The sequence below is a fragment of the Equus przewalskii genome, chromosome 8 (assembly GCF_037783145.1).
Source record: "Equus przewalskii isolate Varuska chromosome 8, EquPr2, whole genome shotgun sequence".
Lineage (NCBI taxonomy): Eukaryota > Metazoa > Chordata > Mammalia > Perissodactyla > Equidae > Equus > Equus przewalskii.
The window spans coordinates 7,520,040-7,534,264 of record NC_091838.1 but is presented as its reverse complement, the minus strand read 5'-3'; the positions used below and the strand labels follow the sequence as shown (position 1 = coordinate 7,534,264).

At 45.3% G+C, this 14,225-nt stretch overlaps 1 protein-coding gene across 20 annotated transcripts in view; it reads right to left on the bottom strand.

Moving 5' to 3' along the window:
* Positions 1–14,225, bottom strand: part of TPD52 (tumor protein D52) — a 105,127-nt gene that overhangs the window by 25,326 nt on the left and 65,576 nt on the right. For all 20 annotated transcript variants that reach the window (XR_011542969.1, XR_011542968.1, XR_011542966.1 and 17 more), the window contains one exon: positions 2,357–2,472. Coding sequence is in view for 15 of the 20 variants with exons in the window: in XM_070630391.1 (XP_070486492.1) it covers positions 2,357–2,472 (116 nt within the window). In the remaining 5 variants the exon portion in view is untranslated. The remainder of the gene's footprint in view (positions 1–2,356; positions 2,473–14,225) is intronic.

Genomic DNA, 14,225 nt, shown 5'->3' with positions numbered 1-14,225 from the left:
CAGACATGGCACTGCTTGTCAAGCCATGCTGTGGTAGGCGTCCTACAGATAAAGTGGAGGAAGATGGGCACGGATGTGAGCTCAGGGCCAGTCTTCCTCAGCAAAAAGAGGGGGATTGGCAGCAGTTAGCTCAGGGCTAATCTTCCTCAAAAAAAAAAAAAAAAATCCCAATGGCATTTTTTCGTGGGTAGAAAGGCAGATTCTAAAATCCACATGGAATTGCAAAGGACCCCAAATAATAATTTTGAAAAAGAAGAAAAAGGTGAAGCACTCAAACTTACTACAAAGCTATAGTAATGAAAACAGTGTGGTACTCTCAGAAAGAGAGACAAAGATGAATGTAACAGAATTGAGAAGTCCAGAAATAAACTCTTAAATCTATGGTCAACTGATTTTTGACAAGGATGTCAAGAGCATGTGTTGAGGATAGTCTCTTCAACAAATGATGCTGAGAAAACTAAATATTCACGTGCAAAAGAATGAAGTTGGACCCCTCCCACAAACGATATATGAAAATTAACTCAAAATGGATCAAAGACTTAAATATAAGAGCTAAGTCTTAGAAGAAAACATAGGGGTAAATCTTCATGATTTGAGTTTTAGAAATGAATTCTTAGATATAATACCAAAAGCACAAGCAACTAAAGAAAAATAAATTAGCCTTCATCAAAATTTAAAACTTTTGTACATTAAAACACTATGAAGAAAGTGAAAAGAGAACATATGGAATGGGAGAAAATATTTGCAAATCATCTATCTGGTCAGAGTCTACTATTCAGAATATTTACATAAAGAGCACTTACATCTCAACAACAAAAAGACCAAAAAAGCAATTTTTAAAAATTGAGCAAAGGATTTGAAGATATTTCTCCAAAGAAGGTATATGAATGGCTAATAAGCACACGGAAAGATGCTCAACTGAGCATCTTTTCAATCTCATTTTCTGTCTCCTCTCCCTAAGACCTCAGGGAGGTCCCTAAGGACAAGTCATTACCACAGTGAGATACCACTTTACGCTCACTAGGATTGCTATACTCAAAAAGACAGGAAACAAATGTGGGCACGGATGCAGAGAAACTGCTGATGGGGCTGCAGAATGGGTGTCCCTGCTGGGGAAAACAGTTTGGCAGTTCCCAAAAATGTTAAACACGGAATTACCATATGACTCAGCAATGCCACTCCTGGGTATATACGCAAAGGAATTGAAAATAAGTATCCAAACAAGTTCTTTTACACAAATGTTCCTTAGCTCACTATCTACAGGTCAAAAGGTGGAGACCACCCAAATGTCCATCAGTGGGTGAATGAGTAAACAAAATATGGCAGATACATATAATGGGGTATCATTAAGCCATAAAAAGTGAAGTACCAATACATGTTCAATGTGGATGAACTTCAAAAATCATACTAAATGAAGGGGCCGACCCCATGGCCAAGTGGTTAAGTTCGCACACTGCTTCAGTGGCCCAGGCTTCACCAGTTTGGAACCTGGGCATGGACCTACACACCGTTCATCAAGCCACACTGTGGCAGCATGCCACATAGAGGAACTAGAATGACCTACAACTAGGATATACAACTATGTACTGGGGCTTTGAGGAGGAAAAAAAAAAAAAAAGAGGAAGAGTGGTAATAGATGTTAGCTCAGGCCCAATCTTCCTCACCAAAAAAAAAAAAAAAAAATTATACTAAATGAAGGAAGCCAGATACAAAAGGTCACATATTATATGATTCCACTGACATGTAATATCCGGAATAGGCAAATCCATAGAGACAGAAAGTAGATTAATTGTTGCCAGGGGTTGGGGGAGGGGAGACTGGGGATGCCAGCTTAATGAACACGGGATCTCCTTTGGGGGAGGTGAAAATGCTTTGGAACTAGACAGAGGTGATGGTTGTGCAACACTGTGAATGTGCTAAATGCCACTGAACTGTACACTTTAAAAAGGTTAATTTTAAGAAAAAAGAGAAGGAAAAAAGGATCAAAAGCCTATATCCACAGCACAGCCAAGGGCAGAACACAGTCCTTGGAGCACGTGAACAGCCACGTGGACCAGAGTCGGCGAGGTCCCTCAGGAGACACTCACTAGTCCCCTCTTACCCATTGTCCACTCACACGCCACTTCTCAGTGTTACCTACTACCTCCTACTTCTCATATTTACCTCTCCTCATATAAAAAGGAACTGACACCATGCTGTTCTAGCCCCTCGCCCTACTCCCAGACCTCCAGGACAGGAAAACCCCTGTTGCTCTTCCCCTGGAACTGACTCCTGGATATCACCACGTGCTTTAGAGACACAAATGACAACATACTTTAAGTGCACACCACGAAGTTGAAACGGAATGCCTCTTTACCTTTGCAAGTTCCCTCCTCAGCTCTTCTTGCTCCTCCTCTGACAGGGTCTCTGTGGTACTGATCGTGGCGGCAACATCTTCTCCTTCCTCGGGCACTGGGTCTGTTCTCAGAAGACCTAGTTGGGGATTTAAAAAAAAAGTCTGTAAGATATGAAGGCTAAGGAAAATTCTCCTTTAGGCTCCTCCACTGCCCCGGCCAGATTAAAGCCAATTAGGTTAGACCCACACATCACCTTCAAACGACCTGGCTCTCCCAATAAAGGACAGAAGAAAATTCTGAGCTAACCACAAAAAGCCACCAACTTAGACTCTGCCAAAAGATGAACTTGGAAAATCCAACATTCGCTCAGCTTCCGCTCATTTCCTCAGTCACAATATAGTTACTGCAGAGCAGACGAGTTAAGAGGCCAAGAACGGGATCTTGCCAAGGCTTGAAATGCTGACCCAGCGCATCGGCATGAGTCATTCACACTCACCAAGGGACGGAGTTTGTAAGCATCTCGCTTCCTCTGCTAATCAAATCCAACTCTTACCAACCCGGATGAAGACGACCTGCTCACAAACTCAACATCTAAAGAAATGTTATGCCAGTTCTTTCCATTGACTAGTGGAGGTAGGAAACATCTTCTTGTATATCTCACCCAGATACGCTTTAAAAAGTCCTAATGTATATATTCAGAGAAACGACCCACATTCACACAGGCTGTCTACATTATTTAAGACCAATGCTGCCGCACCAGTCCCCTGGAATAGAGCCAGGACTACCGATCCATCAAGAAGACTTCGATGTTTCTAGAGCGGCCAGGGAGTGAGCTGTGTCTCAGCAACTCTCCCCTTTCTTCTGCCCAACCAACCATACACAACGCTGGGGCAAGGCGAGCGAGCGCCCCAAACCTCAGGAGTAAAATTTAAGGGGGCACCAAGAAACTCTATATGCCTAATTTTATTATTTTAATGCAATTACGTTTTAAAAAATCAAAATTCAAAGAATCCACAATGAACAAAAATACCAAAATTTTAAATAGACAGGCTCAGGATCGCTGATCTTCCTTTTGCCTCAGGCTCCAAAACGCCTTTGCAAGGCACGGCTCTCGACCTTGTCGTTGTTTAAAATGTTAGTATTTTGTTCACCGTGGATTTCTCCAATTTTAATTTTTTCAAATGTTGCATTAACGTATTACGGATCTGGATCACAGGGCTTTTGGGGGCCCCTTCTGTTGTACACCCGAGGCAAGCACCAACCAGCCTCACTGGCCTTTCTCACCACAGTTCTGCCCGTCCCTTCCCACGTCACATGTCTACGTTTCCACACCTCCTCAGGCAACAGATTTTTTGCGTAGGGGCCCAGGCGAAGCTCTCCTCCCCTTCCTGCCCTTCGCCTCTCTCTGCCAGTGAGCAGAACAGAGATCACAGTTGTTCCCACCACCCCCACGTCCATTTCTGAGAAGTGCTAGTTCAGCCATAGCAGCAATGTGGCATCCTGCCCAGAGCAAGATGCCAACCAGCAGATGACAGACTCGGGCAGGCGGAGAGGAAGAAGGAAGAATGACCCGGCTGGTCAACAAGCAGCCAGCGCCAGGGCAGACCCGAGAGAAGCATACAAATCAGTGACGTCGTGTGTACCTACATGGCGTCAAAGGTACAGAGACACTTGCCACACAGTCTCTTGTATATTAACTGCATAAAGGTAGTTAATAATTATAGTAACAATAATCACCAGCATAACAGTCCCCAACAATGCCTGCCTGGAAGGTATTTACAGAATTGCTAAAGGCATAAAAGTAAAACAAAACAACTCAACCACCACCAACCGGAGCGGCAAACAGAAGGTGATTAAGCTCTCCGATGCAGACACAACAGGCGACAGGTACAGCCGGTAGGTGGTAAAGCTCGATGAATAATTCCTTCTATAGCTTCCCTCTAAAACATCTCTGAACAGACCGCCCAAGTAATATTTCCATGATAGAGACCTGATCCTGTCACTCCCCAGCTTAAAATGCTTGAATGGTTCCCTGCTGTCTTCAAGACAGAATTCAACCCCACAGTTCAGTTCTCAGGCCCGGCCGGACCCACCCCCTCTGCCACTGGCATCTCTGACTCCGACTCCAGCCACATCAAACTGTGGACAAGGTGCCGTACTAGGTACCGTCAGAAAGCACTGAGGAGGGTCCGTGTGTGCTTGCAGATCTATCCCCTATGCCAGGTTATGTGACGAAGGAGTAAGATTGAGGACGGGAGACGAGCACACAGGTAGCAATCGTGTAAGGCAATGGAGTAAAAACCCTAAGAGAGTTCATTATAAACGTTCTTCATTTTATTTTTAAAGTTTTGCTCAGACCTCTCACGTCCTCCAACTAAAACAGGCCCCCCCCCAAGAAAAACCAACAAAACTCACGTGCTAAACGATGCCTTAAATAATAAAGACTCATGCTTTTTAATAAATACTATTTTGCAAATCTACTTAAGGGGAAAAATGCACTGATTACTAATAACGCCTTATGCAAAGCTGCCCAATTCCAAAGAGAATCTAAGGGGATTTTGACACTCTTCAAGTGTTTAGTTAGGCTAACAGGGAAAATGAATGTCTCAGAAAGGGGAGCCACAGGGCTCTCCACAGCTGGTTTCAGGACCTCCAAGATGACCTTGAGACTTTACATTAACAATCTAAGAAAGTTAGCAATTACACGTTTCGCTTTTTCCATATTAGCCTGTAGGTGGCAGCAAATTATCAACATTAAAATACAAAGGTGTGGTTTGCTTTGGGATAATCAACTGGGAAAAACATTGGAAAATAAAGGACAGGGAAGAACAGAATGTAGATACTGAAATCATTAGTAAAACATAACAGTCATGACTTAGGAAAATTATTAATAACCACAAGCACCCCCACAGAGTGCATTCTATTTATATCCTAATCTGAGCTGAGGGCTCCAAATACATTACACCATTTATGTCCAAGACTTCTGTGAGGTGGGGATCACCATTTAGAGATGAGGAAATTGAAGCTTATGGAAGTTAAGCTACTTGCCCCTGGTAACACCCCTGCATACAGGGTGGAGTTATTAGCATTTTGAACCCAGACAGTTTGATTTGAAAGCATTTGCTTCAAATCACTGATTTCCAAATAAAGATGAGAGTAAGGGGCTGAAGGGCAGACTTGAGTGATACCTAGAAGTAATAATAAATAAGACTCTGCACACAGCAAAAGAATCTGGGAGACCAGATCAAAAGCCGTCTTTTCTTCACTTCCAACTGCACAGTTTCCCCAAACCTGGGAATCCAAATTTTGCCTGACATGTTTTCATAGCTACTGTCCCATTTCCTATATCTTCAGAAGACTGTAGTATTTACTGCAGAGGTAGAGTCTGGTATTTGGGAGAGGAGATAATTTCTCATTCACAACATGAAAGTTGGGAAACAGGGACGCTTTGAAGTATAGAATACGTAAAATTATCCAAAATATTATTTGATCATTAATTTTAATGTTCTTCCTCAGAATCTGATGGAAAGCTGCTTTTAAAAGATGAAGAAGGGGGAGATAATATGACTAATATTTATTGCGGTCTAACACACCAGCCACTGTGAGGCAAGATTTATATGTTATCACATACAAAAAAAAAAAGCCTTACAACCAATGAGAGAAGTGGTATCTACTTCCATCAGGAAACCGAGGCCCTCTGAGGTTCAGGAATTCGCCCAGAGTCACAGAGGTTAAAACACAGGTCTTTCTGACTCTAAACCCTCGCTCCTTCATGTCCACTTTTCTTACAGAAACTTCAAGGAGCAGGGAGAACACAGGGCAAGTCACAGAAGGGCAGCTGGACGCAGAGGGCCGAGGCTCCCTCCACGGGGACTTTTCACTTCACGGAGGACATGAGAACACAGGGGGGACCCTGGAACAAAAGTCAGAGGTACCATTACAGAGCCCAAGTGACTGAAACCTGGTGATAATTGGTTCCATCAGATGATTAACATTTTAGCCACTTCCTTAAACCTTCTAGTTGTGCAAAGAGATTGTCCTCCTGTCTTCAATTGCGCACGAGCGCCCCCTGAAGAGTTTTGAGGGTGGAAGGAGCCTGGAGCCCACAGACAGGTGAACTGTCGGGTGCCAGGGGAGAGCCCCACCGCCGAGGGAGCTATGGAGAAGATGGACAGAGACCAGGAGGGTCATGCCCCAGCAATCCTAAGACTCAATTGTCCCTTTTACATTCTACATCTTGGAACTCGACATGCATTGTACACCCAGTCAGCTAAGCAGTCCACGTGGCATAGGTGCACCCGCACTTCAAAATGTGCAAAATGGGTGTCAATGGCTTAGAAAATCACAGACCTCTCTTTTAAGAAAGACTGCATCACAGACCTCCTGTGCGAGCAAAATGAATCAAACAGACACGGATTACTCCTAGTTGAAAAGCAATTCAGATCAGTTAGACAACGCACGTGAGGATCTTTCAGGAAAATGCTAACTTTACTTTAAAAAGTAGGCACGGGAGTGTTATGGTCTACGTGTATGTCTGAATAAGTCTAAAATGACATCAATAAGCATAAAATTAAAACTGTAAGTGACAATACAGCACTGTTTCTTAGTTTGACTTGCAGTTATTTTTTTCCCTTAATGAAACACAAAACAATGGTAGATCTTACAATCTGCGGTGTCTTAGATGGTGAAATACGATACTTCAGAGAACTTGTTAGCAATCTGAAGAAAATAAAGAACTTAGGTTTTAGTGGAAATGTGTTTGATGAGCGAGTATGGTGGGGAAGGAGGAGGAAGAATGGGAAAAAGATTTCCATCTTGAACGTGTCTCTAGTTCTAGATAATAAAGTCCTGATGTCCCATCTTTATCTTTCCATCTCAGGACTCAGAATCCCAGAAGGGAGCAAATGTTACTGAGGGTTTTATTTGAACTGATTCATCGGTTCAAGATTGAATCAAACTAAACTTTATCTTTCCTTTCCCTGCATAGTCACCCATCTGCCTCATACTCTCATGGATTCCGACCGGGGAAGGAAGCCAAGCCATTTTGTGCACAAATTAAAATTAAGTCCCAATTAAGAGTTTGATGAGCACCTCTGCTCAGGTGTGGGTGCAGCCCATGCCACCCCATACTGGAGCACCCAAATAAATGGTTCTCTCCCCTTCAGTTCTTCATCTTTGACCTCTCGTTCAATTACGGTGGGCCCCCATCCAACGACTGGCGTCCTTATAAGTAGAAAATTTGGATAGGGAAACTCAGAGAGGAGAATACCCCGTAAGGACACGGAGACACAGGGAGAGAACATCGCGTGATGGGGAGGTGGGAGGGACGTGGCGGCAAACCAAGGAACGCCAAGGACTGCCAGCAATCTCCAGAGGCCAGGAGGCAGCGAGGAAGCATTTCCTGCAGGGTCAGGACACCTGGGGACACCTTGGTTTGGGACTTCTAGCCTCCAGAACGAGAGAGAAGAAACTTCTTTTAAGCCACCGGTTTGTGGCGCTTTGTTAGAGCAGCCTAGGAAACTGCGACAGATAGAATGGGGAATAAAAACAGACTCAGCCATTTACTAGCTGGGTGACCTCTGATCAAATGTTTGTCCTCAAAGATCAAACATTAATACCCCAAACCCATTACCTGTAAACTAAAAAAATGCATAAGAAATAAAAAGGCAATACCACCTAGCTCTCTGGGTTTTTATAAGATTATTTTAAAGGAGAGTAAAGAGCGGGCACATATTAGGTGCTGGATAAGGATCTGTGGTTTTCCCCGCTTTCCTGGGTCCTGCAGCTCATGCATTCCTGCCTCTCTCCTGTTCTTCCGTGGAGCTTGGCTCACAGGTCTCACCTCCTCACTTCCCATCACTCTCCAACCCCTGAAATCCGGCATCTGCTCCCCCCCACCCCCAACTAAGGACAGTTCAGGTCACAGCCTCATCCGAGATCTTTTTTGTTGTTGTTGTTGTTGCTGAGGAAGACTGGCCCTGAGCTAACATCCGTGCCCATCTTCCTCTACTTTATATGTGGGACGCCTACCACAGCATGGTGTGCCAAGCGGTGTCAAGTCCACACCCAGGATCCGAACTGGCGAACCTCGGGCCGCCAAAGGGGAACGTGCGTACTTAACCACTGCACCACTGGGCCACCCGTTATCCGAGATCTTAAAGGCCACCGACACTGAGCTTCAGTCTGAAATCTCTGCTCTTCTGACACCTCCCACCCGCCCTCCCTGGGTTTTCTTTCCTCACCTCTCTGACCTACAGCTCCATCCCACTCTCTGAGGCACCTACGTCACTGATATCTTACCTCCAACCCCACCCTCCTGCCTTAGTTCAGGATCTCACCAGCTCTTGCTTAGATTCTTGTCCTCAAAGCCCCGTGATGGGTTCTGTCCCCTACAACCCACTTAGCACTCTGCCACCGGAGTGAGCTTCTAAGGTATGGCTGACCCCGGGGCTCCCTGGCCTTGCATTCTTCTATGGCTTCCCACCTCCTGGAAACACTCATCGCCCTTGACAATCTGGAACCCATGGACTCCATCAGCCCTCACCCACCCAGCCCTCTCACTTCATCTTCCAACCTGCAGTTGGCAGTTCCCCCAGGGAGACACGCCTTTTTTTTTTTTTTTTAAAGAAATGTATTAACTCAAAAAGTAAAATAAACAACCGCCCACACATTTTTTGCCTTTTTTTTTTTTGGTGAGGAAGACTGGCCCTGGGCTAACATCTGTGGCAATCTTCCTCTATTTCGTATGTGAGATGCCACCACAGCATGGCTTGATAAGAGGTGCATAGGTCTGCAAACCCACGAACCTCAGGCCACCAAAGCAGAGAGCACACGAACCCAACCACTACGCCACAAGGCCAGCCCCCCTCCACTAAGTTTCATTACGGTAAAACACAGAACATACTATTAGCCATCGTAACCATTTTTAAGCATACCATTTAGCGACATTACTTACATTCACAAGGTTATACAACCACCTCCACCATCTCTTTCCAAATCACACTCACTTCATGTCTTTGCACGTCTTATTTTCTCTCCTTGAAACACCGTCCTTATTTATTTCCAAGTCCCACTCATTTCAGTAAGTCAGTTTCAAGTGCCTCCTGCTCTTGAAGGATTTTCCCAGACCCCGTGACTCAGGCCCCACTCCAGGCGTAACCCCCTAAGGGTAACGTCTGCTGTATTGAGAGCACAGCCCGCTGGGCTGGGCAACACGGGACCTCAGCACTGTGCTCCATCGTGTGTCCTCAGCCCAGGAGGCATCTGGTGCACCAAGTCTGGCACACGGCAGATGCTCAGCAATGCCCTCTGAATAAAGGAATTCTAGGGAGGCACGCTGAGTTGGAGGGAAAAGACTGGAACCCAGTCTCCCTTCATTGTCAACCTTGTATCCCGAGCTTTTTATTTTATATATTTCATTCTTACTTCACTGCTTTCACCTAACAAAGGTTTTTCTATTTAAAACAGACACAAAATATCACTTTCCTAAAGAAATACAACTTCGGTCTCACACACTATCTACCCGAAGGTTGTTACCATTTGGAGCAGGTCCCCACCTTCATGTTACAGAGAAAGTGTGTACACAGCCAAACGCACCAGGGTTGCATAGGTGGGGCATTAACGATATCACAGCAGGAAGAACACAGGGTCAGCCGCCCCCAAGAAAATTCAGTTAGGAGGGAAGAAGTTGCCAGACCAGGGGTCGAAGATACCCGCTATTAAGTCTGAATGATAGTACGGTCTACCCAAGAGAGAATGCGTTAGAGTATGATTGAGCCCTACAAGCTTCTCTGGAGAATAACACTGCATACACCTCTCTCACGCAGCCTTCAAAGAGGCAACAACAGCTATAAGACCAGAGTAGGAATGAGAAACTTCAGTCTCTAGCATTGTTTTATTCAAGCACAAACGTGAGGCCATATGCCTTCCCCTTGTTTTAACCTAAAGATATAACATATAGTTCAAAATATCTTTAGTGTCGTATGCAAAAAGATCATAAGATATTTCTCCCCTTATAAGCCTATGCTTGGGGCTCCCACTCTCTGTGCCTTGTTCTTTGTTTTCAGATAGAACAAAATCCCTGAAGACACGGGACGAATATTTGGAGGTCCCCACATCAAGGTGGTTCTCCTTAAGAGACGCTAAAAACAAAGGATCCACTGAAGACAGGGCTTCTCGACCACAGCAGGATGGACATCCTGGGCCACGTAATTCTTTGTGGTGGGAGCTGTCCTGTGCATCGTCCCACGTGGCATGCCAGACACCTCACCAATCACTGTCATAGCAACCCCTCCTCAGACCCAGTGGCAGCAACCAAAGCCATCTCAAAACCTTCTCCAGACACAGCCAAACGCCCACAGGGGAACAAAACTGCCCCAGGTTGAAAATCACTGACCGAAGGCAGACAGCAACTGACACCTGCTATTGGACACGGATTATCTTCAGAAGAAAGGGATCCAGTAGTGAGAGCCTTGAAAACTGTATTCCTTAAGGCTGTAATTTTCCCATATTCGCCCATGGTGAGAACAGTAAAACCTTAGGAGAGAAAAACCTTAGCCGAGTTATCATAGTTGAGGCAGCAAGAACAAGAAAGGGGAGGAAACTTCACCCACTCCATTTGGGGAAAGACCCAGGAACCCAGGAGATTAAAAAGACAGTGTCAGGATCATGAGAGAGAAAAGGAAGCAGGCAGAAGAGGGGAGCAGACAGCCCTAAGCCCCATCCAAAAAGGGCAGGGAGAGCTTGTGACCCAGATCGGCCACCGAGCGCGCTCCCTCCTGAAATGCAAGTCTGAAAGCAGGGCCCCGAACGGGGTCAACTTCCTGCCCAAGAAAGCAGGTCAGCCTCCCATAACTTCACTTCACAGAAAGAGTGGAGGTGGAAGAAAAGATCGCAAAGCAGAACACACCAGTATTTCCAAATGCCTCCCCCAGATAGTCCTAACTGATCCTTAAATCTCTTTCATCTTTCAAAAGAAAAAAAAAGATGGAAATAATCTTCAGTTGATGACTTCAGAGCCACCCGTCCCCTAATCTCAACTGAGTGTAAAACTAGTAACTGGGGCACACGCTCCACCAAAGAGAGACCAAAGGTCAGCCACGGGGAAATTTGGGGATCCCCAGAGAGGAAGTCACTTCCAGCCTCGTATTTCCTCTGTAGGAAGAACGAGCTCCTCCATCTCTCCAATTCTGCCCTGATTTTTATTTTGTTAACCACATATTTGGCTAGACTTACAGTTATGAGAAACTTTCGAGAAGCGATAACCACTTCCCTAAGAAGTGAGTGAGAAAGACAGAGGAGAAATCAAAGAAAGTCATAAAACAGAATGAAAAGGAGGACTCTGAGCTAAGGACTTTCAGTCTGATTTTTCTCAGTGCTTTTCGACTTTCAAACATGACAGCATAACACTAAAATGTCAGATTTTTAAACGACTCCAGCTCCTACTTCCTGAACACACTAGAAAAAAAAAGTTTGTTTTTTTTTTTTTTTTATATAAACCAGGGTGGCATCTTCCTGTACGTTAGAAAATTCTCAAGAGGAAGAGCGATTCTACATAAATAACATTTGGGAAATTGTTCAGAGAATGGAAGAGAAAATGCAACAGAGAACACTAGCTGTGAGCTTACTGTGCTGCCCGGCGGCTGCAAGGATGGAATGGAACGTACAGGGCCAGGCGACACAGAAAGAATCAACAAACTACACCCATGGCAAAATCCATGACAAAAGGAAAGGTTATGCCTTGAATGATTAACTTGTTCTATAATATCTGATACCACAAAACACACAGCCAAACCACTCACTGGCTGGAGCACCAAGAGAGTGCCAACCTAGGCTAACCCAGTTTTGTGATGAGGGGACTTCACAACACCTCTCTGGGCCTCAACGTGCACATCTGTAAAAGGAACGGGAGTGGGAACGAGTCCTTGCCAGTTTCGTTTCATTCATTCCTTCATCTGTCGGTCCATCGATCCATCCATCTGTATTTGCTGAGCCACAGACGTTCAGCACTATTCCAGGCGCTGGGTAAGAACTGTGACCCAGAAGACTAACATCCCTAATGGAGCTTACGTTCCAGATTCGGAAACTGATTACAAATCAGAGCTTTTCAGACTATGGGCTGTGAAATCCATTTGGTAGTACCAAACGAGCATTTTAAAAAGAACAGAGTCGTTTAAGATACCAGAGCGCATCACACACAGTAAAGAATCCTGCCTCAGTTACTGGTATTGTATTTATGAGGGCTGTGAGTCAGGGAGTCTAAGGCGTTTCTGCATGTGGGCTGGCTGTAGCAAAGGTTTAAAAATCCCCGATAAGAGACTTCTCTTTGTTCCAGCCACTGGCCCTCATCTTATTCTCCACTCAGAGTGCTTCTTAGGAACATTCTGCCCACAGATTAAGTCTCATCACGTTCTCATTTGCCCCATGATGGCATTTTGGGTAAATATCAAAGGACAGGTTTTTCAGATCAGTGTTCCCAACCTTTCTGAGCAGGATTCCTTCTAACATCAGCCCTTTAGGAGCACTGCTTTTCTGCTGATTAAGAAAATGCGTAGGGACCAAAAGCTGTATGAACTTTTAAGTGGATTTATAAGGTATCCGTCCTGAGAGCTCCAACACAGAAACGCAAAGAGTGCAAACACACTAAAGACACAGTATTCATTCCAACTGCATCTCATGCTTGACATTCAAACAGACCTGCAGGTTTCTTGCACCCTGAGAGGTCGGGGGCACAGAGAGAGGGATTACTGTTCCGGATCCCCACTTTCACTTTGTTGTTTTAGAATCCCCGTGTTCTTACTAGGTGACTCCCTATGGCGGTTTCTGTTTGTTTTCATGCTCTCCCGCCCTCTTTTCCAGTGAAAGCAAACTGCTAAACCTGAGCGCTAGTGGGTACGTGAGTTTTACTGTTGTTCACTTGCTCTTTTATAATTTTGCTTTTAATCCCATGAGCCCAGACCCCTACAGATTGCTACTAGGAATTGGGAAGATAATCGTTGGAAATTTGCCGAGAGACATACCCAAGGCTACCAACTGCTTCTGTTTTACCAGAAACATCCAAAGACAGCAACTAGTCCAACAGGGAAGACTGAAAGGAAGTGAAACAGAGATGTGAGAAGCATGCAGGAGAACTAAAACAAGCGTGCAAATCCTCTGGGAACCTCGAACCCTTGCACGCTGAAGTCACCTGAAGTCACCTGCTGCCCAGCTGCCATGGCCCCTTGCCACTTAAGCTTTGCCAGGTCATCCAGCTCAAACTTCCCTGCTGTGTGCTGCTCTTGAAGCGTTTCCTTTACGCAGGATTTAGAAGTTAGGGTGGAGTATCTCATCCTTTTAGGGGAGGGTCCACTTTATTACAGGGGTCCACGGTGGGCCACAAACAGGGGTAGGACAGCAAAGGAGAGGGCTTCCTGGCGCCCCCAGCCCCCTGCTGACAGACATCCAGCTGCGGCCCACCAGTCCCCAGCTTCTCGAGACCAACTCGAACCTGTGATTTTCACCATTTCTCCCTTCCTGGAAATCCAAACTACACCCCCCAAAGGAGGTTACGATTGCAACCAATGGTTGGAGGGATGTGGCTTGACCACGCTTTCTATTGTCACAAGCATACAACCTAAAATACTTATGACCAGGCTTCATGCTGTATCCTTTACCATGTTTTCCTAAATTACCCACTTTTTAAGCTTAAAAAGAGCACAATGGGACCCATTCTTCATTAATAAGGAAAAAACGAACTTCTAGGAAAACCTGCTTCCTTCTCTAGCAAGTTACAGAGGAGGTCACTTAACCGTCTCCCAGCGTTAGCTGTTGGGTGACGGCTGCGGCAGCCTCCGGCTCCGTGCGGGTAACCCAGACCCTCCCCAGTGTTCCCTCAGAACAGCCTCGCACTGG